Below are 26,058 nucleotides of genomic sequence, written 5' to 3'. Positions count from 1 at the left end.
GGTCCATGGTAAGGATCTCGACAATTTTTAATTTTGGGTCAAAAAAAGTGGAATATTGTCCAAAATTGAAGCCTTGAAGGTAATAATACACTATTTCAAGTCAATTTTAAACATTTTTTCAAAAAATGATATGAATGCGTGGGGTAAGTCCTGAGGTTATACAAGGTGGTTTGAAACCATAAGACACCGATAAAGATGTCTATAAAGTGTTAATAATGAGTTTTGACTCTGTTTTGAAATTCACCCGAGATTAGTTTACAGAGTGCAATAAGAACAACATGTTCCCTCTACTAGTCCTATCGAGTAACTTTTGTCGAAAGTAACTACTACCACCTCGGGCTAAAGATGGCATTAGGCTGGGCCGGCCCGAAGCTCGGCACGACCCAGCATGAAAAAAGCACAGCACGGGCACGAAAAAGTATGGCATGGCACGGTACTTGCGTGTGGACCGTGGGCCGAGCCTGAGCGGCCTTTATTTGAAAGAAGTTTGATAAGGCACGCACGATAAGGCCCGACACGACAAAACATGCTTAAATCAATGCAATTTTGCTTAGACACGCAAGTCCGACAACCCGACACGATGGCACATGGGTCTGGGCCGTGCACGATTCAACATTTTGAAAACTTCAACCCAGCACGGCACTAAACTCGTGGGCCGAGACATGGGCCAAGTCTAACTAACCCCTAAGCACGTGGGTCTGGCATGAGGCACGACCCAAAGCCATCTTTACCTAGGGCACATCCTTTCCCGCTCAATCATTATGCAAGTAAGAACATGGTCATCCTCTCAAACACCTCCAACCTGACTGAAACCATAGTAGCCAATCTCGAAAAGTGCAAAACTCTCAACCATCTCAAACAACTCCAATCCTCTCTCATCACTCTTGGTCATGCGCAAGCTCAGTTCTTCGTCTTCAGACTCATTCGTTTCTGCACACTTCGTCTTTCCGACCTTCATTACGCTCGTTTGATCTTTGATCATGTCAATTCGCCCAATGTTTACCTTTACAGTGCAATTATCAATGCTTATGCTGCTAAATCCCATCATTTGGAAGTTCTTAGCTTGTACAAGAACATGGTTCAAAAGGGTCGTCCTAGACCTAACCATTTTGTTTACCCCAGTGCTCTGAAATCAAGTTCTGAAGTTTTTGATTCTTTTGGATTGAAAATGGTGCATACCCAGATTGTAAAAACAGGTTTTGGATCAAACCCTATTGTTCAAACTGCTCTTGTGGATTCTTATACTAGGTTTTGTTCTGATTTTGGGACTGCACGCCAACTGTTTGATGAAATGTCTGAGAGAAATGTTGTTTCTTGGACTGCTATGATATCTGGTTATGCTAGATTTGGGGAGATGGGGAATGCGATTGTTCTGTTTGATGAGATGCCTGAAAGGGATGTTCCTTCTTGGAATGCTATAATTGCTGGGTGCACACAGAATGGGTTGTTTCCAGAGGCGATTTCGTACCTTAGAAGAATGTTGGCTTCAAGTGGGATGCAGCTTAGACCGAATGAAGTTACTTTGGCTTGTGCTCTTTCTGCTTGTGGTCAAACGGGTATGCTTCAGCTTGGGAAGGAAACACATGGTTATATATGTAGAAAGGGTATTGGTCGTGATTCGTATATATCAAATGCATTGATTGATATGTATGGAAAATGTGGTTGCTTGAAGGAAGCTAGACTTGTTTTTGACACTACTCCTGATAAAAGTTTGACATCTTGGAATTCTATGATCAATTGTTATGCACTTCATGGGCAAAGTAGGAGTGCACTTGATGTTTTTGAGGAAATGATGCAAACCAGGAATGATGTGAGGCCTGATGAAATTACTTTTATTGGTCTGTTGAATGCTTGTACTCATGGAGGTTTGGTTGAGAGAGGATATTACTATTTTGGTTTAATGACCGAAGTGTATGGTATTGAGCCTCAAATTGAGCACTATGGGTGTGTAGTTGATCTTCTTGGTCGAGCAGGTAGGTTTGAAGAAGTTATGGATATTATCAGTGGCATGAAGGTCAAAGCCGATGAGGTTATCTGGGGGTCCCTGCTCAATGGGTGTAAAATTCATGGCAATTCACATTTAGCGGAGTTTGCAATCAGAAAGTTGATTGAGATTGATCCTAATAATGGTGGCTACATGTCAATGTTAGCAAATTTATACGTGGGATTGGCTAAGTGGGATGAGGTCCGTGGAGTGAGAAAGATGTTGAAGGAGCGGGATGCACAAAAGATCCCTGGCTGCAGCTGGATTGAGGTTGACTGCAGAATCCACCAGTTTCATTCCACTGATAAAACACATCCCAGAGCAGAAGAGATATACTACATACTGGAAAGTCTTTTTGATTTTATAAACCAAGGATTACTAGATCATGTGTGTGATGCAAACATTAATTTGACATATTGACACTGATGAAAGCAATATAGCAACTTTCATAACCTGAATCTTTATTGATAATACACAGAGGTGGAATGTGAATAAGTGAATTTTAGAAAGTACTTATTCCGTAATCTAATACTCTAATTGTCCAACTTTCCTGATGAATTGTGTTGAAGTGTCAAATTATAATGCAGAATTATCTGCATGCTTTTAATGACATAGAAATACCATAATGTTCTCATAGGTTCCTTCAACATATGTTCCTGAATTTCATGTTCTTTTATTTTGTCAAACTTATCTTTCAAAAAGCTATGTTGTGAAAGAAAGATTAGTCAATTTTTTTCTCTTAATCACCTGCAATGTGAACATTCTGATGTACTTTGCTAAATATGGGATGGTCAGACATCTTGGTATCTTGTGTATAAATAATTGCTCTTGTCATGATTATTTCAATACAAAATCCGCTATCATAGTTATTTATAACTCTCTTTACTTGCCATGATATCTGTTTTTCTAGCGTATATTGCTGTAATGTTGTTTGCATGAGCCGGAGAATTGCCTTTTTCTTTGTCTGCACTCCTGTTGCTGTTTTATGGCTTCTGGAATGAACATTTTGGTGCAAAGCTTGGTCCATATGCTACTGTCTTTTTTAGTTAGTCGACGAGAATATCAATATCTTTTCCTCCTCACAAGTTTCATCTAGTGATCCAGTGACTCCTTTTCTGGCACTGTCACTATTTGCATCTTTGATTCATTCTGCTTGATGGCTGACAGGGATTGTTGCCTCTCAGTTGAGACCCTGACTTCTTGGTCTTTTGCTTTTCCCCATAGCAACAGATATAGACCTATGATGATTGTAAATCCTCCTATGATGCTGAATAACCAGTCATGATTTAGGACATCTAATATGTATTCCTCATAGTAAGCACAAAGAGGATTTTATTAATTACACTTACCTGCCCGTGTATAGTTTTTCACCAACAATGAAATATGCGAAGATCACCACTAATAGTGTTTGTAGGGGACAAAACATAGTTACAAAGACAGGACCTTTTTCTTTCGAAGACCATACGATCATGATGAAGTTCAAAGCAGAGGAAACCACTCCCTGCAATTATCACCAATAATTGAGGTTAGTATGTCTTCCAGCAGATGGGAGGAGGGGGGAAAAAGGGGGGGGGGGGGAATTTGTTGAAAAATGTATTTCACTCTGTTATTCCCAAATTCAACTTACCCCAAACAGAATAGTGGCTATGTCTATGAAGGAATGCTTGACCCATGCAGCTGGTTGATGTCGAACTGCCAAGGAAGTGAAAGCAGCAGATTGTAATGCTCCTATAAAGTTTGCCCATGTGGCTAATGACAGTGGTGCAGGATATCTCTTCAAAGTGAATCCCTGCAAGGATCACCATCATATTATCAGTACGTTTTTTGCTTGAATGCTCTTCCATTAAAGTTTTCTTTTCTTAAAGTCAAACTACTGCTAGTACAATTGTTTTCCTATTCTGAATGAGTGGTTTGTTCAAGCTCAAACTAGTAGTTCCATTTCTTAGAACCAATCTGGTACTTGTATTTATGGTGTAATATCGTGGCAAATGCTAACACTTATAAAGAAATCATTTGGATATGAGTTTATTAATAGACTAATAGCCCTAGCATTACTCTCACATGTGTGCATTGTTGCCTTTGTTGGATATATCTTATGCTATTGAAACATTAATGTCCTAGAGATAATTCTAGACTGATACCTATTGTATCTTCCTTTTTTCATATTGTTTACGAAAGCTTGGACACTTATGTATGCTAGGAACTTCTTCAAACATTTACTTGGTTGCATTGTGCTGTTAAAAATTAAGCTAGGGATTGAGATACCTGCATTGTGAACCATATTGACCAGGATATGCAACTTGCTAGTGACAGTATTGGACCTTTAATCCAATTCTTGTGGAACTCGCTTTTCATTAGGTGTATTGGAGGTTCATACAGGCGTCTGATTGCTGGTCCTCTGTATAATGCTATGACCATCACCCCAGCTAATGATACTAAAGTTCCAGTTGCTTTTGCTAATCCTCTGCGTTTTCTCAAGTTAAGAGTCTCCAGCCTGCATATGATTGAAGAAATACCACAAAGGTTAGTTTTCTTAACTGCAATTACATGCTTTAATCATTTTGCATTAGAAGGTTTGATCTGTGTTACATTAATTACTATAGAAACTTAATATCACCTGAATATTACTGCTAGTATAAACGTCAATGCAGGAATCGTGTTTACTGTTGCTGACAGAAATGCTGGTGAAGTGTATTGTAGACTTGCAAAGTACATATTAATTGTTAACCCCACTCTGGCATCAGTGGGAAAAAAACCTTCAGATCTCTTTTTTACTAAGATACGGTAATACAATTTTCAACTTTTACAAAGATGCAGTATGAATCAGAAACTTTCAACTTTAGGATAGAACATATTAGTAGTGAGTAGTGACGTACCCAAGTAGTGAATAGAGAAAGATTTCGATGAACATGTTGAGTGTCATCTTTGGCCTTGTTTTCCTGCACCAAGGGAAAATAGTGACAATGCTCAGAAGTAATAGCAAGTGAGGATTCAAATCGCTGTCAGTCAGTTTTTTCCCCTTTATTTTAGTTGGGAGGGGGGTTGGGGGGAGAGGGATTTGTAGACTTCTATGCACCTTTCAAGGAAATAGGCAAATGGAAAGACTGCAATTCCACCTATGATGTGGCGGTAGGTGACGTAAACATGAGGATTCATCCCGTGGTTGAAAGCAGCTTCTGTTATGAAATAAAGGAAGGCCGAGGCCATCTGAACTAAAACCATGAATATATGTGGCCTGAGCCTTCTGCAAGTGACCCTCATGCTAATAAAATCAACAACCATGGCTCTGTATTATTGAATGCTCTTCTCCCTCTTAGTAAGCATAGCCTATAACCAATGATGTCTCTAACTTTTATAATGGACGTTTTAAAAGCTGTTCGATTCTCTTGGCATATTGTACGTATCATGTTCTTGACCCATTCATGGCCTTGCTTTCTATTTTGCGCACAAATGAGAGTAAAAAAAATAATATAATGCCAAAAGGAGAAATATTCTGTGTCCCTGCCCCCGCCTCCTTCTTTGCATACCCAGGGATATGTTATTATATCAATATTCCCATGTTTTCGTGTACTGAAATTCTGTAAATATATTTGATTGAAAATTAAATGGACTTATCTTGTCTGATTGAAGTTCTTTAGCATTAGGTGCACTTGCAGGGAAATAAGTGGAATATTCAGTGGGCGGAAGGGAGCAAATGGTGGAAATGACACAGGAAAAGTAAGAAAATGCTACACTGAAGCTTCTTCTTTTTTTTATCTGGCTCTAACAGTGAAATCCACTAGATCTCTTGCTTCTTGATTTTTTGAAATCTATTTTTTGCTAATTATAGCCCTTAATGATCATTAAATATATGTCCTTTATTTGGAAAGTTAGGAAAAGTGTTACTGAACTGTTTTTTACTCCCTACTATTAACATTTTGTGGATTTTTTTTTCCTCCTTGAGCTATCTCTAATTGAGTGATCACTTGAGCTCTTTGGTAAAAGTTCCAGGGGAGTTTTCACTCACTTAAGCGAGATTTTGCATAAATCATGTGGCATTGCCCTGCGTTTCCACTTTCTTATCTGAGGTACTTTAAATAATCTGAGGTAATCTAATCAGGTTTATTAGAATTCTAGAAGCACTGTCTATAGCATAAGCTTGTTTTCGTTCTCCTAGGAATAGACCAGACTCTTGGCTCTGGCAGCTTGCTGATATAATATTTGGCTATTTGCACTGGTTAATCGAGAACCAAGTCAGCTCACAAAGTAAAGTAGGAATGCCACAGTGCGTTTATGTACACGCAGGAAGCAGCTGGAATATGATTTCGAACTGTATTTATTAAACGTGGTCTAATGAAGACGGTCTACTGAAGTATACGAACCCACTTGATTCTACCTATAGCAATCTCAAGAAAGTGAACACGTCTCTATTTAATAAGCTGAAATTTATCTTTTCTAAACTTAGAACTCTTTGAGTCTTGGTAAAGAATAACATTCATATGCTTTATGCTAACTAGTACTATTTTAGCACATTAAGATGCTTATTCTCCAAATTTCATAGTGGACCATGTTGGTTATTCTTAGTGCCCAACTCTCTTTTCACTTTTGGTGTTCCTGCTTAGACTTCTGGGGACTGTATGAAACCTGTGTACTTGTGACCGTGACATAGATCAAATCTGATGCGAGCACATGTGGCCGCTTAAAACAGTTGCTACGCTGTTGTTCCTTTTTCGTGTTCTCTAAAGCTTACAGATTCCAAATTTTTGATCTCACATACAGATAATTGAGGATAATGACTGATGCTGTGTTTATAACAAGTACCGTTATCGGCCTTGTGTTTATTTGATTCTTGCACATGCCTCATTTACACAAATGGAGGCGTCGAAACCTTGGATCATGAAAGTGAAGTTATGTGTTCAATCTACTTAGGGTGTCCTTTTGGTTCTGGTTCTGTTTCTGAATGCTGGAATTTTTTTGTGCAACAGAAATTGAGGGTGACACTTTGGGGTCCCAGAACAAATATGGTGCATTGGTTACCAATCTTACCTTTTCTAGGTATCTAAGTTTTGCTGGCTACCGTTATTTCTCAATGGATATTTAGTTTTGATTATTTGGGACTTACAAATAGTATAAAATCTAAGATTGTTCGCATAAATACTAAATTTTCTTATCTTGTTAATCGATGTCACCTTATGTACTTGTATATGATCTATGTACGACTTGTATGTCACTATTTAGCATGTTATAAATAGAGTCGTTTCAGCATGAAATGGCAAGGATAGTACTCTTTTGACGAGTTTTGAGCTGTGCTTATGAGCATTAGCACCGGCTTGATTAATGGTCCTCAAGGGGGCATGATCAATTGATCAACCAACTAATAAAAATAAAAAACGAGGAAACCTTTTACGGAGATCATGGATTACTGGTTAGCATTAGTGGACACAATACAACATGACTAGCAAAGTAGCCCCTGGCCGGCCAACTCAACACGAACGTCGCGAGTAGTGTATGCCAATGGCCTTCAAGGCTACAACCAACTGAACCAAGTGTTTCCTTCAACATTATCTAATTAATCTTGATTAACTAACAAAGCCGCTAAAAGGATCATGCGCTGGATCAAGTTCCAGCCCAACAAATACGGGGAGTTGGGTCAATTGTAAGCCCAATGTTAATGGATGATACACAATGAAGCCCATATGTAAACCTTGGATTTACATCCATTCACGTGGCTTCCTTTGTTATAAACACACCCCATGTCCCCATCATCCACTTAATTATGAATGTTTTTAATAACAATAAAAAATTACTTTAATAAAGTTTGAACTCATTGGACCAACAATTTTTTTAAAAAAAATAGGTAGAATTGGCCTTAACACCATGAATTATAGCTTGGGTGCACCTAGCACCCTAAACTTTGACTAGTGACTGACCCACCGTGAACTATACCCAATTAGTAGTTGATGGTATATCAGCTACTAGTCAAAGTTCGGGGTAATGGGTGCACTCAGCCTATAGTTTAAGGTGTTGAGGTTAATTTTCCCTGAAAAATATTACATTTTAGTTGTCTTTTAATTACTATGCAATACGGAGTAGTACATTTTTATCTTCAACTAAAATATATCTGATTTGATTGGATTAGGATTATTTACTTTGTATATGTGTGTTTTTTTAACTACTTCTTGTCATATTCATATCTTGAAATTCAAATTATACAATGTAATATTCAAAGTAACAACCCGAGATTATCATATATTTAATTGACGAGACTTCCCTTGCATTTTAATTATATGCTTTATGCTCAATCGTCTCAAGTAATAGCTTAACAATTAAGGTGGTCTAGATAGCATTTAAAATGTGACTTAGATATACTAAGTAATCTAGGTATGCATGTGGACTGCACTTTGTACGTACTTACGGCGTTGCCTATAAACATGGTGGCCACGATATAATAAGCATCTCATTCTTTAGCATAATATCATAAATTTGCATGTGGAATGCACTTTAACTTACGGCTTCTACCAAGCAACTACTACTCGTACGTAATTTCTCTAAAGGTTAAATTGTTAAAAGCTTAACCATGAAACTATTCCATGATATATGTCTTATATTGGAAACCAATATATTCTTGAATTTAAGGCACAATTTTGTTAAACATGCATGACATAACTCCAGATGTTGCTTGACAGAAGAAATTGATCTCTCTAATAATCGAGAAATTGGAAGGAAAACTCATAATTCTTCTCTTCCCTTTGCTTTCCCTTTGTTCCCCTCTTAGCTTTTTTCTTTTCCTTTATCCAAACAAACCGTAACTCTTTGTTGCCCTTTGCTTTGCAAGAAAATTTGCTATGGTATAGGACTCCCTACTAATGAAGATTCCCAACTTTGTTCTGAAAGAATCTCATTAACTCATTAGGGCAAAATATCATTGTTACACATGAAATTTGCCCCATTTGTTGAAATTTAATCTAATTGAAATCTCCTTTCTTGTTAGTATCTACCCTTGTTGTAACGAGAATAATTTCAAAGCACCTACATATGATAACCATATATTCTGTCTCATCGGATCAAACCTTTTATATATGCACATAAGTAAATAAGTTACACATAAGCTAATTAAGCTAGTTTAGTGCTAATCACATGCACTTGCATTTGGCTATTTCATTTGGCTTTTTTTTTACAATTAATCCACTCTTGACTCATGACCCGCATTGATTCAACTAGTCCAATCACCAAGTCTACAAATCCAACAAAATCGGTGGGCAATAGTTTTCTGGTTACCTATGCAAGCAACCTTAATTGACATTTGGAATGTCTTTTGATTTCTCAAGAATCTAGGGAAAAAATACAACGTTTTTTCCTTAAAAAAGAAGAAAAAAAACATGCATTCATGAGGTTTTACGCTTTCAAATAAAAGAACAAGCATGGTAAGATTTGCTTTCACTGTAGTAGGCCCATTAAATTTACTCAATTTATAAATTAAATAAATTTTTTTAAAAAAAAACTTGGTTTGTTCAATGTATGGCAATCATATTAATCATGCATATTGTCAAAATTAGAAATTATAATATGTAAAAAAGCAAAATGGTGTTTTCAGTGTACATAATAGGTGATCATTGGCCTCATTGGATTCCCTTTAGCTTGGATTGTTTTTTTTTTTTTTTTGTGGTCCCTTTGGAAGTGAGATAAGTGAGGTTCATCAAATCTCATTGCTAATTAATCATCAATCTAGCATGGATTGGTAATCCCATGATAATTAGGTTTTGTTTTTGCTATTAATTCATAAGTTTACTTAAGTTAAACAATTCAATGAAATTATTAGATCACCTTTAAAAAAAAAAAAAAAAGGTTTTAAGATTGTAGGTAGCTATGAATCTTTGATTACGAGTTTTTAGCTAGATTGAAAGACATTTACAAGATTAATTGATTCTCGATAATTGTTTTTGTTATATGATAATGTTATTCGTTTTTTCAGAGTTTGTACATGCCTCGATCTTTTTCTAGTAGGTCTTGTTTGTAGTGTGACTGTGTGAGTGACCCCATGAGTAATGAGTTCGCTCATTGCTCATTGCTCATTGCAACACAATTCCCTCTAAAATAAAAAATAATAAGAAAATCAAATTAAATTAATTAAAAGAAATAAATTAAAAATAATTTATGAAAAAACTGGCCTATAGGAATTTAGGGGTGGTGGATGGTTTGACTGTATAAGTATAGCTACTTAGCTAGGCCGGCTAGTCAAAGTTTGATCTTAACATTTCATGCATTTTTGACATCGAATTACATCGTAGTTTTTGTACGTAAACGTCTTTGGAAAGCAAAACCATTGTCGAGTTTTTTCATATTTTTATCCTTCTAATAATTTCATTCAGTAACTAACTAATTATACAGTATATATACATATATATATGTAATTTTGTATAATAATTCTATTAATTTCACCTTCAAAATCTTGATTAATTAATCAAAAAACATGTAAAATGTTTAACTATACAGTTCTTCTTTAATTACTAGCTAGCTACAGAGTAGTTTATGCAGCTAACACCTTTAGATACTCATTCGATCACCATTTTATATAAAATATTAAATTGAAATTGAAAGAACAAACATGCAAAAGGGGATAGATTGATGATCGATCGAGAATTGTATGTGTTTATGTGGAAAAAAATTATCTAGCATTGAAAAAATGACTAGAAATTAACATGCACATATAGATTTATAGAGCCAGCTATTCCTTTTTAATGTGGAATAATGGTCTTGTCTTAACAAATATTCCATGGATTGAAATATTGATTGTGTACATATATATATTAGGACTTCTTAAATTACTTGGTAAATTTCTGTAGGGTTTTCATTTTTTCTTGAGACCAAACATCCATAATTTCTCTTTTTTGACCGTTGATTTTTGTTTAGCCAAGTGTCTATATCACAAATAAACTACAAAATATTTTGTCGAATTTTTCAACATTAGAAAAATTATCTATTTCATCAAATATGACTCGAAGAATAGAGTGAGTGAATAAAGTAAAAACAATGAAGTGATTTCATGTGTATTCTTACATCTACTCGTCTCTCCTAAAATAAGAGTACGCCTAAACACGGAAGTAGCTAGTATACATTGGGCCTTACTCGGCGGATCAAATTTGAGTGCCCTCCCAGAAACCCCAACCCTCCAACCAACTGGACCCAGTGCACCCACTATGTCCATTCCCTAACTTCACAAGCCACACACATTGATTTTGAAGTCATCTAGGAGCTACAACATGACTTTCCAACAAATTTAATCAACTAACTTGGCTTATAAAACTAAATATCATGCTAAAAAGTGTGTTTTAGCACTTCATTAATCCTATAATCCAACTTTAAATTACCTTTTGACCTTAACTAATAAGCTAGATAGGTATGAAGTTCATATAGTTGACTCATCATAATACACACATACATATATATATTAAAAGAAATAATGCATATATTATAATGTACATTATATTATACTCCTAACTTTAATTATCGCATTACCTAATTACTATTCAAAGTATACCTTCGAAAATGCGATTTTAAATAGTATACTTCTAATTTGGTAATCCAATTTCTCCCCTGATTATGTTGACTATTTTGGCAAGAGAATAAAAATGAAAATTTAAGTGAGAAAAATTGTTTTTATATATTTATTTAATTTTAATATTTTTGGGTGGGTTTGTGGAAGAAGTACTTATTGGTAGAAAGACTTAGAAGTCATCTCTATAGATTGCAATGTTAGTAAAAAGCTAAGCTGCAAAATCTGTTAAACTTGATTTTGGTTCCCTATTCCTTTTATTAATAATAAGTAGGGAGGCCAAAAGAAATATAAAAGGAAACCTTAGAATTTTCCAATTTCCATGAATGGTGGCCTTGAGATTTAAATTTATATATATCCCTACCTTATAAAAAGTAGAAAATAACTCTTAGGAATAGTGTGCTACCAACTATACCCTTAAAAATATGTATAAAAATATGTATAAAAATGTGTATTTACTTTTTTACCCTCATTAATATGTTCACTATCATTAATATATTTAATGTTTTTTTCTCATTAAACATATATCATCAATTAATTCAATTTTTTTTTTTTTTGAATATTAAAATTCTAAAGCTTTATACTTCATATTTTAGTATTATTATCTAAAAAGAAAAAAAAAATGTATGTACGAAGAGATTGTTTATTTTTACTCCTTCGCGGTTGGTCTTCTTATTTAAAATCTAATTGTCATTCTTTAATTACAACTATTGTTAAAATTTATTAGCTTTTAAAATGTACTACGTACATTCTTTGATGGCACATAAACATACAACGTGTTATGGAATTTGAATGGGATTCATATTAAATAGTTATATTTGAGCAAATGTTATCAAGAGGTATAAAAGAACTTTAAAATCTTAAATTTAAGAGAAATCAATGAAAGGAGGGAAAAAACGGTATTAATTATGGAGAGAATTTAATAGGAATTATTCAACTAAGTGGTTGTTGCTTTAGTATTAGATATAAATATTAGATGGTCGTAGTCTCATAGAACATTAAAGAACTTACATTAAACATTTCACATATTAATACTACGTGTGACCAAAGCTCACGAGCAAAAAATTCATTTGAAGAAAAATACGCTAGATATATTATACTAAATATTATTAAAACATGCAAATCAATTAAGAGTTCTAAATTTACAGTCGTCACTTAAGATATGAAATAAGGCAAATCAAATATATATTATTTAATAATAATTTTGAAATAACACTATCAAACTTTTGAGGATTCTATAAAGGTAGTTTTGTAATCAATATGTAGCCACTTCTTCACCCGACTTTCGTCGATAGCTTGGAAACCCCTCCTAGGAAGGGACCGATGATCAGCCAACTATGGGACCGACTCTCGACTAGGAAGTACCGACAGCTCTTACCTTACGGCAGACGAAGTCGAGCATACATTTAAAAAATAATTGTTATCTAAAATGTCACCAAATAGTCACATAAACCAAATAGTATGTATTAAAACTATCAGATCTACCACCCAAACCAAAGGTGTAAATACATGGCAATACAACTTCTCAGTAAGAGCTAGCCCCACCGCGCGCATCGCGCGCGTAGGCCACCCTAGTAAGTTTGAAAATGTTATTAATTACATTTATGCATGTGTAACTTTGGGAGAAAGTGTTTCATTTTTAATTAGAAGTCTGCTTTCCTAGTTTGATAACTTAGATTAATTCGCCTCATTTTGAATACTTTAAAGCTAGAATTTCAAGGTTCGTTTGGTATATTATCACTGTCCATTAAATTAATTTTTAAAATCATTTGATATAAGATGTATGTGTAATAAGTTTAGAATTAACTTAAACTAAGCCTCATTAACTAACAATCAACATGATCCAACTTAAAAACAAAGCAATTATGCATGCACCATGCATGCATGCAAGCAACAAACGGTTTCATCTACATGTATTATCAAATGTCCGAGCAAAATTAAATAATTTGCTTTATCAACTATATATGAAACAGAGGTAGTATATCAAATATCCGAGCTAGGTTAAGAAATTTGTGCCCTATAATGCTTTACATAATACTTGCCTCATAATCTCGTATATAAGTATGACTGTATGAATAGGACTTGAAATAATAGTGGACCAAGCCAACTAGAATTTGAACACCTTATAGGATCAAAGTACTTCATTCGTATAGGGTTGACAAAATAAGAAAGGAATGGTGTATCATTATAATTTGTCACTTTGTACTCATGATCGTCATATTTAATTACTTTTCTAATGTATTTATATATTTTTTTTTTCTGGTTGGAAAAAGATGTATCATGATTATTTTGATTACTCAACCAGCTGAATTTTCTTAGATAATTTACTAGCTACTCGAAATAGCCATTAGAAAGACTTGAGTAGGGATCTCTTTAATTATTGCACTCGGCCAGAGCAAGTAATATATATATTCTATCTGTTCGAAATTAGTTGTTTTAGTATCAATATAACATACTTTTCTCTTTTTTTTTTTTTTTGAAAATACTCGATAATATATTACGTAATTGATGTGTTGTTCCCATTTCTTCCAAATTGCATGATTCAAGCAAAAAATAAATAATTAGATCAGAAAATTCTTTTTTATACTCACCGTTAATTACTATTCCTTTCTTCTATGAAGTTCTTCTCATTTCAGTCTCTAAAACTTTAAGTTCATAAAGTTTAATTCATATAGTACTAAAGATATTAATAGTAAAAAATGTGCATTACTTTCGGATAATGCAAATCGAAATTTGAATTAGGCTTGGTTACAAACTTACATCTATAAGACTATAAGTTTAATATAAGGCGGATTTACATTAATTTTACCATTAAACAGTTAATTTGAGGGTAAGTTAACAAATTTTATGATAACTTTAATCCATGTAAGGATAACTTTTATTTTGTAATGAGTTTAATTGTATTTTAATGTGTAATTTCTAATGGATACACGCTATGAAAGCTATTTAAATAATATATTTAATCTAATACATTATAGTAAGTGTTTTTCAAGGTAAATTTATGTTATGAATGGTAACTTTTGTAATATATAAAGGTGATTTTAAATACTATTAGGGTAACTTTAACCCGTCTGACAACAACTTAATGAAAGTCTGCCTTAATTAAGAATTTGTGAATGAACTTACAATAATATGCAAAATCTTGCTTTTGTCTTTTATATATATTACAAGTCAAAAAGATCTTACTATACCATAATCAAACACTCCCTATTTGATAAAGGTTAATTTAATTTCTTTGTGAAGAGTGCTTGAGAAAGTTATAAGACTTATAGTTGACCTAGTTATGTGAGGGAAACAAGTTCACGATCCAAATATGATGCATGTTGTTTGAGAGCCATTATTATGGTCGTTAATTCCTTCATATAACTTATATCTCATGCTTAATAAAATTGAAGCAGTTTTGAATAAATGGAATGATTTAAGTGATGATTTTTGCCTACATATAAAAAAAAGTCAATATAGGTGTATGGCATTTCGATCTATTACTTCCGACAAAGTGAATCTTCTTGATTAAAGCAACATTTTTGTGTGATAATTTACCATGATTGATTTTTCTTGTTATGATTTCACTTTTTTTTTCATCACTATTTTTGTTTCTACTTCTACATGACAACCAATTGAATTTGGCCTAGTTAGCATAATACAAATTAAATATGATATAATTAGTTTTTTTTAACATAAGATTTTATAAAGGTGAGAGTATGAAAAATGATTAGATATGATCAATGGTAATAATCACTATATATAGACCATTGTTGTAGAAATCATTATACTTGGAAGGATAATGTTGAGTTGGTGTGGTGCAAGAACATAAAACTCTCAATATACCGACCATGTCATGAATATGGATTGAAGGAAATAATTCAAATTATTTCAAGGCAATGATAAAATAAATTTATAAAAGTAGTACTTTGTAAAAAAATTATTTACAAAGTATATTGTATTGTGATGTAAGAATTGTTACATTACAATATATATTACATTATTCCATTCTGCATTACTAGTATTTTTTTATTTTTTATAAGAGGAAATGATTTGCATGTTACTCTATTACAAAATTTTTAAAATTAGATGAATTATCTAAATGAATGAAAATAAATACAACAAAAATGGTTAAATTTATTAGTCGAAACACTTAGCTTGTAGTACTACCATTACCATATCATATCATTCAACATGCTTTGATGTAAATCTTAAGCTATTGTTGCAAGCAATTCAAGAGCAATGCTATAACAAAATTTCATTGAGATAGTTCAATTATTATTTTATATGCAATCGAAAAGCTGTACGTAAAATCTTATAATACTATATTACTAGGGATTAATAATGTCTGCATGCATGCAATGGAGCTTGAGTGTTTAACGATTGACATGTAATAAACACTCCAACTAATAAGTAAGCACGATATATATATATAAATTTTATTACTCTTTTTTTTTTCATGTAGTAATGAGACTAATGACCAAGGAAAATAGATGTTTGTATCTTTGACTTTAGTTTCATGGCTACAAATCCAATATCATATTATTATACATAGAATTATAGATCACTTTATTTGCTTTACAATTTCCTAGCTGTTAAGTTATACTTGATATATTGGCAAAAATATATCTAGCTAGCAGATTTTTGATAAATATAATACTCCTTTCATTTCATATTGTATTTTAAAAATAATATTATGGATAATATAAAACAACATATTTAGTACGTATGTACATGCATTAGAGTACGAAAAAATTGGTGAAATGCACATACAATACGGAATGGGGATAGTAATAATAAGTTATAGGGATAATTTGACTAGATAATGCATGTTTACTAACTTTGACATATTCACTAGAATAGATAGAGCATAGAAAGGAAATCAATTCAACTATTTGAGAATAGTAAGTTGATAGGGAATACAATACATATGGTACAAACATTATTTTCCAAAAAGATAAGACTTCCTATAAACCATGATGTTAATGAGATTTTCTACATGGATTAAACCTCACAAATAATCCAAATTAATTACTAGTAAAAAGGAAAAAAAATAATACACATAAAAACCATAGATTATAAAGATAAGGACAAGTGAATTTAAGTTGGGTGGGTGTCACAACTTTTAGCAGTAAAATCATGGTGCAAAAAAAGCCCTTTTTTGTGAGAAATTTTGTGGTTAAAAAGTTTGATTTTTTTGGATATGTAAGAAGAGTGATGGGAGGATAAGAAGCAATTCCTCACCATAACATCATGTTGTTGGCCATTGATTCACTTCTTTTATGACCTACTACTCAATTACAATTTGATATCATTTTTATTAAAAACCCAACAATTTTTCCACTAACCCTTCAAAAAAAAAATTTTAATTCCCAAAAAAAAAAAAAAATTCCAACTTTCTCTCTTAGATTTGTGGGTTTGTTGCTAAAAGAAGAAGGGTACTTGTAAATTCACTATTTGAGCATAGTAAAGAAACTAGTGGTAATGTTATTGGCTAAGTTGTGCATGGTGCGTAGGATAAGGGATGGTAAAGGGTGCGTAGGATAAGGGAGGCGTAGATTAGAGATTGGCACTTCACATTGCACACTCAAAAGCAAGAAAAAATTTTCAAAAAGCTACTCTAGTTTTTAATTATAAACACCCACATTAAAAAAGGAGGCTAAAGATCAAAACTTGGCTCCAATTTGCTGATTTTTTAACTAAAAATTAAAGGAAAAATCAAATTAAATTAAAAGGGTCACTTTCTTTTTCTACTTTTTGGGAATTCTTCTCTCTCATAAAGGGGTGGGGAGGTGATGGAATTGATTGATTTTCAGAGGATTGAGCTTCTTCTTCTTGTTGCTGAGGAACTTGCTGTAAGAGAAAGACTCAAACTTTGAGCAAAGTAAACAAAAGTTCATTACTTTCATCCCATTTTCACAGCTTCTTCAGATTCTTGGTTTGCAACTGAATCACTCTCTTTTGTTGATTAATTATAGCTTCAAATTTCAGTTTTTGTTGAGAATTGCAGTTGTGTTTTCATCAATTCTGCATCAATTGATTCATACTTTTTTGACTAACAATGTCTTCTGATATTAGTTAAATTATAAGAATTCTTGAGTTTTGAAGTAAAGTTTGGATCTTTTTGGTGAATTAGGTAATACCCATTTAGTGAATTTATGTTGATGATGGAATATTGTTTGAGAAAAGGTGTTTATATAGTAAATTATGTTGTGGGTATGTTTAGTTTTGTGAAATTGTTGTGAATTTAAGTAGTTTTTAAGGGTATTTGATTGGAGACTGCTACTAGGGTCTGTGTTTAGGGTCTTTCGTTACTCCAATGGGGAGAGATTGCCTGCTGCTACCAAATGTTGGACCGCCAATAAAGCGGCGAGCAGGGTTGAGGAGGAAACAGGCTGGTAGAGGTTCATATAGGGGAAGTTAGATTAGATAATTGAGAAATTTTAGGTTGGTGATTTTGTGTGACAGATTGACATTTTTAACTAACAAGCCCGAGCTCGGCGGGGTGCAATTGTTCTTAGTTGGGGAGGGGGGGTTTTAGAGTTTAGATTTGCTGGTGAGTGCCAAGATGGCTACTCACTTGCAGCAGTTGCTTCGGAGCCTATGTTGGAATACTGAGTGGAATTACGCGGTATTTTGGAAGCTCAAACATCGTGCTCGAATGTAAGTATTTTCTTTCCAGCTTGAGTTGATATTGCCCTTTACACTTTCATTGATGTTTGTGTATTGTTTGATTACTTGGTTGCCGGAGAGTTAAAATTGTAGGATGCATTAATGGAAATCTATAAAGTGGCATTTGAGATGATCACACACTATTACTAATTACCTTCTCACTAAATGCGGTTGGTAAAATTAGGATATAAAACTGTGTAATAACATGGATTAATGTCACTTCAATTTTACTTTTCCAAATTAATGGTAAAGCTTACAAAAATGTTTAAGTCTTGTTTTAGTGCTGTCATTTTATTTGGATCTCTGTTGCCTGTTTAATTTGGTTACCTCTATATGTGTACATAGAACATTTGACAAACTAATTGACATCTGTAATATCTTGACTAAGATGCTTATTTTCATACATCTTTATCTTGTGGTGTTTTTTGACAAATAGTCATTTTCTTACTAGGTTCGACCCTAAGTCTTTTGATGTGTAAGTCACGTAAAATTATTGTTTAAGATGTTACTTTGGGTATATGTCTGTTGCTAGTTTGATTCTGTACACACATTTGTCTTTGGAACATTTGACAAAAGTATATTATGACATAGAATATTGAAAGTTATGTGCAAGATGTTCATTTTCACACATTTTTTGGTGTTTTGAAGTGTTACAATTTCAGTCTTGAAAGCCTGAAAGGTACTTCGTATTACAGTGAAATTTATGTTCTGACTTTGTTGGGCAAACAAGGCCTCGTTTCCATATCCTTCCCTATCCCTCTCCCCAAAATTTGCTATGTACAACCAGTACCAGACCACAATCACACTAGATTTGTAGACATGATAACATGTTTTTGAATTAAATTATATTCTGTAAAATTTATTCCAGGGTATTGACTTGGGAAGATGCTTTCTACAATAATCACTCTAAATTTGATTCTTCGGAGGGTAAAAGCTTTGGTGAAGCATTTGAAAGCTTGCATGATGGGCATGTTGCTCATGATCCTGTTGGCCTGGCCGTGGCTAAGATGTCTTACCATGTATATTCTCTTGGGGAAGGGTAAGTTTTTTCCAGATAGGAGTCCTTATATTGATTTGTTCTTCGAAATTTTCATCTGTCTGTAAATTCACTTAACGCAATTTCTTGAACAGGATTGTTGGCCAGGTGGCTGTTACAGGGAAGCATCGTTGGATTTTTGCTGGTGAACAGGCAACGAGTTCCTGCACACCACCAGAGGTGTGTTGCCACTCATAAATGGTAGTTTAGCTTTATAAGATTCTTTTATATTAATCCTCACTTATTACCTTTTGTATATGTTATTTCTGTACCCAGCTCTGTGATGGATGGCAAGCTCAGTTTGCAGCTGGAATTAAGGTATGCCTGATCTGAGGTTATTTAAAAAGTTTTTCCTGTTTCTGTGTTATGTACTTATGTTGGGTACAGACTTTCTTTTTAGTTCAGTGGACAATGATATTTTAATGAGCAAAGTAACATATATATACTGGATTGAAGAGTGCTTATTTTAAACTTCATTCTTCTGCAGACCATTGTTGTTGCACCTGTTGGTCCACTGGGAGTTGTACAACTTGGCTCCCTGAATAAGGTGAGCTATTCATTTTGAATTCGTTAATTTTGTTTCATCAAAGTAGGGTCAATCATTCAGTGTAAATATCCTTAGACTCTTTACAATAAATATAGATGTGAACTGTAGTTCAGGCAATAAAGAGTTTTACCCTCTATAACTACTGAAATGACTTATCATGCATGCATAATGATCCAGTATGCTGAGTAAACTTTTCTTATTGAGCCTCTTGCCCTAGATAGGTCCATATGAACTAAAAAGGGTTTGACTTGTTGCTTTCTTAAACTCATGAAAGTAGTATTCTAATCAATGTGGGAATGCGCTTGGGATGTTATAGATAAACATGGTCAGGATGACTTTGTTTCACCAATTTTTCTGTATACTCCAAGGACTTGTATGGTTGGAAGTAATAATAGTGAGTTTATATGAAATTTTGTAAGGAAGACCCCATCACAATGTTCACTTTTTTTCTTCCAAAATTGTCATTGACACTCATTGCCACCTCATGATGACCAGTGGTAATGGAGGTTTTTAAAATGATAAGACTTGGAGATACTAGGGGATTAAGTTCCATTCTATGGCCATTGGCATGCAACTTTCCTTGAAATATTAAAATAAAAAAATAATAATAATTATTTTAAATAGAAAATACTACTAATTATTACTGCCTAGAAATAAGCAAATTGTATCAACCAATGTTCCAGCCCAACTCTTTAGTTGCTATCATGTTTATGTTAAAAGAGCTATAAATGTGAGGATGATGCTATTAGCAAATGACTACATCTCTGTTTTCATTTGCTAATAGCTTCTTCTTAGCTAGCAGTCTAGTATGCCTGCAGTATCTTCCTTGATAGAACTTAGCCTATACTTCTTTGTTATAGACTTCTTCATTTGTTGCTAGATAGCTAAAGCTGTAGGGTGCATCTAAGATGATAGTGAAACTTGGCTCTTCCTCCTATAAGAGTTTCAATGGAAGCTAAAACTACTCCAACCTTCCACCTCTTCAGAAATCAGCAGTTTAAGACATTAATCACTAAGAAATGGAGTAGTATCATCAGACCTTATCAAATACATTTTGGATATTGTACAAGTCCCTCAAGGACAGAGATTAACAGAAGTTTTGAAATATATCTTGGATACATGTGATTGCATATTCTTTGAGGGTTTTGGTCCACCAGGTAGACGAAAAGAGAGGAGGGGGAGGGGGTTTGTTAGCTTGTGTAAATATGAATATTGTCAAGATGAAGATTTCAGCTTCTTGAATGACACTGTATGTCTTTCTAAACTTTGGCTTTTTTTTTTTGGGTGTAGGTCAATGAAAATACTCAGTTGTTGACGCATATTAGATATGTATTTTCTTCTCTTCAAGAGTCAGCATGCCATCTCCAGACTCCAATACAAAGCAGTCTGCAGAATGTGTTGCAGATGGTATGAGGCTCTCTTCTCCCTTCTGCATCTATAATATTTTTTCTTTTTACACATCTTGAACTTTGCTATGTTCTTTGCAGTCGGATATACCAGTGAGAACTTTTGGTTCAGATGTCCTTCAAGAGTGTGTACTTGATCTTGATAAAACTGCACATAATGACAACACTTTTTCCCATTCTCTTGATATTCAATCTCCCAAGAGACGCCTTGTTGATTCTTTTGAGGGATCTTTGTCTGTTGTGCATCTTAGCGAGGCAGTGGAATTGATGAGGAAAAATGGACTTATTCAATCAATATCTGAAAATCAGCAATCTACTGATCTGCTCAATGACATTACTTGCAAAAGTAACGGTTATAAGATCCAAAATGGAGTTATTAGTAATGCACGACAAATTTGTGCATCCTCTCAAAGTTGCCTTACAGAAAATAGCTCTTTATATGATGCTAAAGTTTCAGCTGAAAAGTCCAGAGTTCGCTTAGACGGAAGTTACCATCCTTCTGAGGAAATAGGTCAAAAACAGGTAGCTTCTGACCCCTTGGAAAAACTTAAGGTGGAGGATATTTTGGAGAATCAACCAGAATTTAGTTGCCTGGATTCTCTAGGCAACTTCAAGTCACCCGTCACGTTCTCTGCTGGAACTGAGCTTCATGAAGCTTTAGGACCTACTTTTCTAAAACAGTGCTACCCTTGGTCTTGGGAATCTGAAAATCCAGACGGGCTAGCTTCTCAGATGCCAGAGACTATGGAAAGCAGCTTAATTACGTCAGATTCTGGGACAGATCATCTTTTAGAAGCCGTTGTAGCTAATTTTTGCCGTAAGGATGCTGCTTTTAAGAGTGCAAAGTCACTTTCTACATCCGAATCTATGTTAACAACTGAAAAAATGCCAGAGCCATCTATTAATAATAGCCATACGATTGGTTCATCATCGTATTACTCAATTGGCTGCTCATCGCTTTTAGAGGAAAGTACACAGAATTGCTTGAACTCTTCAGAATCTTGTAGCATTAGGTCTTCAACTAGTTCATACAGAGAGCCAATGACGAGGCCAGTTGAACAGGGTAAGGCTGGCAAGAAGAGAGCAAGACCTGGCGAAAGTTCTAGGCCTCGGCCAAGAGATAGGCAGCTTATTCAGGATCGGATTAAAGAGCTTCGAGAGCTTGTGCCCAATGGAGCAAAGGTATGTCTCCTTTGGTGCAATTGTGAAAAATGGTGGTTATAGATGGAAAATTTCAACATATATTGATATGTTCCCTCTTAATTTTGCAGTGCAGCATTGATTCACTGCTGGAGCGGACGATCAAGCATATGGTTTTCATGCAGAGTGTCACAAAGCATTCGGACAAGCTCAGTAATTGTGTTAAATCTAGGGTAAGAACAAACTACCATAGCCTCTTGTGTATATATTTTCCTCACATTTAATCATGTCACTGTTCAGTAAAATCTGAAGATGCTGTGTTCTTTACATGATCAAACTAAATGCTCAAATAAAACGGAAATTGTGTGGTGTTAACCTTACTTAATATTCCAAGAGTTTTGAACATTATACCATCTATTTGAATGTGTAGGGTTGCAGTAATGAAATGGGAGCTTTAGGATCTAATCAAGAGCAAGGCTCAAGCTGGGTTGTGGAGGTCGGAGGCCATATGAAAATATGCCCAATTGTGGTTGAAAACCTCAACATGAATGGGCAAATGCTAATAGAGGTTCGTGTGTCATCGCTGTGCTGATATCATTAGCTTAAATTCTGTAATATAGTAGCCTCTTGTGCCTTATAGTTTACTTTTTTGTATGTACAGATGTTGTGTGAGGATTGCGATCATTTTCTGGAGATTGCAGAAGCTATTAAAAGTTTGGGTCTGACTATTCTGAAAGGCATGACTGACAATCACGGAGACAAAACATGGATGCGTTTTGTGGTTGAGGTAAATTCTGAGCGCAGATCCATTATCTGCCTTGAAACTTCTCCCTTGATTTTATAATCCTCGTATCTGGCTTGGTCTTTTTCTGAGCTCTCTTATATCGAACTTTATATATTCATGAATTGTTTCCAGGTGAAGCAAATTTGTATATTTGTGTCGCATTTTCTAATAAATTTTTAAATGTATTACATTGCAGAGTCAGAACAACAGGAACTTGCATAGAATGGATGTCTTATGGTCACTTGTTCAGCTACTTCAATCAAAAAATACTGTCTAATGACTTTTGACAGCTTGGTGCCAGCAACTTCAATTTCAGCGCTTTCTTTGATGTTCTGTGAGTTGTTTTGTGATGTTTTATGATGACCACCTTGTTAAAATTTAGTGTTTTATGGCTGAGTGTTTTGGGTTTGCTTGCTCCCTTTAATTATATATATAGTGTGCCAGAGAAAAGAAACCCTGAAATTCTAAAGAAATGGGTCTTTTCCGCTTACTTTTATGTTGTGTTTTTCACCCCAAGTTGTAAGTTTTCTGGAGCTTGAAACACTTTTTAATGAATCTGAAGTGTGCATTTATTTTTTGCAATGCTCTACACTTTCTTTCCTTGTGTCTTCAAGCTTTACATAAGAAATCTTGACATGTCTTTTATTTGGAATCTACCGTTATTTGATGTGTAACCATAACAAGAGAAACAAAGAAACTAGGACATTAATGGGACTGCTGAAAGATTTGTGAGTTCATCACAGCTCAAAATGAGGAAGAGCTGGCTGCCCATCAAGCCCGTGGGTCCTATAATAGGCTAGATATTCGGTAGAACTTGTTCCCCTGTACAAGGGTGGGTTGTTTTCTGATAGCAAATCCTCTATTGGCCGGTAAATATCATTTTTCTTCTTGGTGCTTGGATAGAAGAAACATGCAGCTGATGCCCTAGGACAGTTTTTCCTTAGACGTACTCTGTGCTCAACACTTCTGAACTTGGCATTTGTGATCAGCTGCATTAGTCAAAAAACATATGAACTTAGACTGTACTCCAGTTATGATAGTTTATATAGGGAGAGAATCAGAGAGGAGCTAAGTAGTGAACTGGTATAATAAAACCTCAATGGCTCTCTATGTCAAGGTTTGGAATGAAGATTCTCATACCTGAGGGTGCCGGATTGTTTACCTAAATTTGAAAGTATCAAGATGAAAATCACTTGATCTTTTGAAATTCTGTTCTTCAGGATTATGAACGATTATATATATATATATATAATATATATATATATATATATATATATATATATATATATATATATATATATATATATATATATATATATATATATATATATATATAATATATATATATATATCATTATTCACCATACCAGCCTAGCTACTTGGCCAACAATAGAGAGTAAAGAGTACCTGCATTAAGTCTCCAAGATGGATTATTAAAGCTCCTGGCCTGGGTTGAATGTTAATCCATTTCTCTCGATGGAGAACTTGGAGGCCACCAGTGTTGTCTTGCAGGACAATCGTCATGAAAGATGGATCACAATGCTTCGTTGCACCTAAGGTTAGGTGTGGTTCTGGGCATGCAGGATAGTAGTGGCATACCAAGTTAGCAGTTTCCATACATTCAATCTTGGCTAAATACTCCTTGTGAAGCCCTAAAGCCACAGAAAGCATTTCAGAGAGCTTTTTCTTGAGTCTTAGTATGTTTTCCATGTACTTGGTTATTGCTTCCCTGCAGAATAATCGAAGCAGTTTAACTTACTGTCAGTTTAGCAGATATGGTCACATTGATCATATATTTCTGTAATTAGAATGTTTTTCTGACAACTAATTTGTGATCGAGGTGATAAAATAGTGAAACAGAGAAAATTTTAGTGTTGCGTTGTGTTTTCCTATTAGTACGATAAATGACATAGAAGGAGGAGCTGAGCAGTATAACCTGCAGACAAGAGGCACTTCTTCAGGGTTCAGATCACCATCCTGGTAGTCACAACTTATCGAATCCCTCCAATTAGCAGCTCTTGATTCCAAAAGATTTCCATTGCTGTAGTACTTCACCTTGTGCTTGGCATCGTGCCTGTACAACCTTGTTTTCTCACATGTGGGCTGTTCATGGAACCTCCGAATGCCTTTCAACATTTCTTTCATGACTTCTAATGAGATCCCATGGTTAATGAGCTGGAAAAAGCCCCATGTTTGAGCAGCCTCGCGTATTTCTTCCAATATCTCTGAATTCTCCCTGCATCCATCCTCGCCAAAGTCTATCACCGGAAACTCAAACAAATGGGATACATCAGTATTTGATGTAAGGTTTTCTGGTGGGTGAATGAAGATTCGGGGTATGCTCAATAGACCTGAGTCCATGAGCCCTTTGACTCCGGCCTTTGTTTCATCGAATTCTTCGACCTCTTTTGCTCGGTCATAGAGGTTTTCATGGATGTGTTTGGCTGCTTTTGCCATGGAAATGAGTTTTGAAGAAGAAAAAGATGGAGACAAAGGCTACCTCCTTACCTTGGATTGTGAAAGTTATCAACACATTTAAGTAACAAGTTTTTGGACAAAAGACCAAAACATGAGCTGAGGTACTCTACTTGGCACTTTCCCAACTAAGGACTCAAACTATTAAACCCATTAAGAAAGACTATATGATTTTGGCACATTACTTATATGTTTGTTTATTCCAATAATTTAAGCACTAATGATATGGACACGTAACCAACAACATGATTTGAGAAAATAATGCTACCTATTGTAAAAAACTATTCCTTAAAATGTGTTATCACATATTCACATGTCTACAACAGTTCAACCATTGTAATAATCCATAATAATTGACACACTTTAACTATAGTTGTTGAATAATAATGTATGAAAGTCAATTAGTATGGCGTAAAATGTTTCTAAATAGATAATAATTGTAATGCTTAATAATGTCAACTTTTAAATCATTTTTGTTAGTGTTTAATACTCCCTATTTG

General features: G+C 34.4%; 4 protein-coding genes across 4 annotated transcripts; 2 read left to right on the top strand and 2 right to left on the bottom strand.

Annotated features, from left to right (window-relative positions):
* Positions 1-775: 775 nt before the first annotated feature.
* On the top strand, positions 776-2,419 carry LOC145599337 (pentatricopeptide repeat-containing protein At1g33350-like). Its single transcript, XM_081655732.1, has one exon. The coding sequence runs from the start codon at positions 776-778 to the stop codon at positions 2,402-2,404; it is 1,629 nt and encodes a 542-aa protein (XP_081511858.1). The 3' UTR covers positions 2,405-2,419.
* Positions 2,420-2,687: 268 nt separating this feature from the next.
* On the bottom strand, positions 2,688-5,206 carry LOC145597248 (WAT1-related protein At4g08290-like). Its single transcript, XM_081653392.1, has 6 exons — positions 5,051-5,206; positions 4,861-4,923; positions 4,250-4,534; positions 3,612-3,773; positions 3,334-3,485; positions 2,688-3,251 (listed from the first exon to the last, which is right to left on the bottom strand). The coding sequence occupies exons 1-6, from the start codon at positions 5,204-5,206 to the stop codon at positions 3,077-3,079; spliced, it is 993 nt and encodes a 330-aa protein (XP_081509518.1). The 3' UTR covers positions 2,688-3,076.
* An 11,652-nt stretch (positions 5,207-16,858) lies between these two features.
* On the top strand, positions 16,859-23,622 carry LOC145597996 (transcription factor EMB1444-like). The gene is made up of 11 exons (XM_081654282.1): positions 16,859-18,161; positions 19,039-19,209; positions 19,302-19,386; positions 19,483-19,524; positions 19,694-19,753; positions 21,044-21,160; positions 21,241-22,341; positions 22,431-22,532; positions 22,730-22,867; positions 22,961-23,086; positions 23,280-23,622. The coding sequence occupies exons 1-11, from the start codon at positions 18,067-18,069 to the stop codon at positions 23,358-23,360; spliced, it is 2,118 nt and encodes a 705-aa protein (XP_081510408.1). The 5' UTR covers positions 16,859-18,066; the 3' UTR covers positions 23,361-23,622.
* Positions 23,623-23,770: 148 nt separating this feature from the next.
* On the bottom strand, positions 23,771-25,558 carry LOC145597997 (1-aminocyclopropane-1-carboxylate oxidase homolog 1-like). Its single transcript, XM_081654283.1, has 3 exons — positions 25,020-25,558; positions 24,491-24,812; positions 23,771-24,072 (listed from the first exon to the last, which is right to left on the bottom strand). The coding sequence occupies exons 1-3, from the start codon at positions 25,538-25,540 to the stop codon at positions 23,821-23,823; spliced, it is 1,095 nt and encodes a 364-aa protein (XP_081510409.1). The 5' UTR covers positions 25,541-25,558; the 3' UTR covers positions 23,771-23,820.
* Between the last annotated feature and the right edge of the window lie 500 nt (positions 25,559-26,058).

This window comes from Chenopodium album, chromosome 20, assembly GCF_948465745.1.
Source record: "Chenopodium album chromosome 20, dcCheAlbu1.1, whole genome shotgun sequence".
Classification (NCBI taxonomy): Eukaryota; Viridiplantae; Streptophyta; class Magnoliopsida; order Caryophyllales; family Amaranthaceae; genus Chenopodium; species Chenopodium album.
This window is presented reverse-complemented; position numbering and strand designations above follow the sequence as displayed.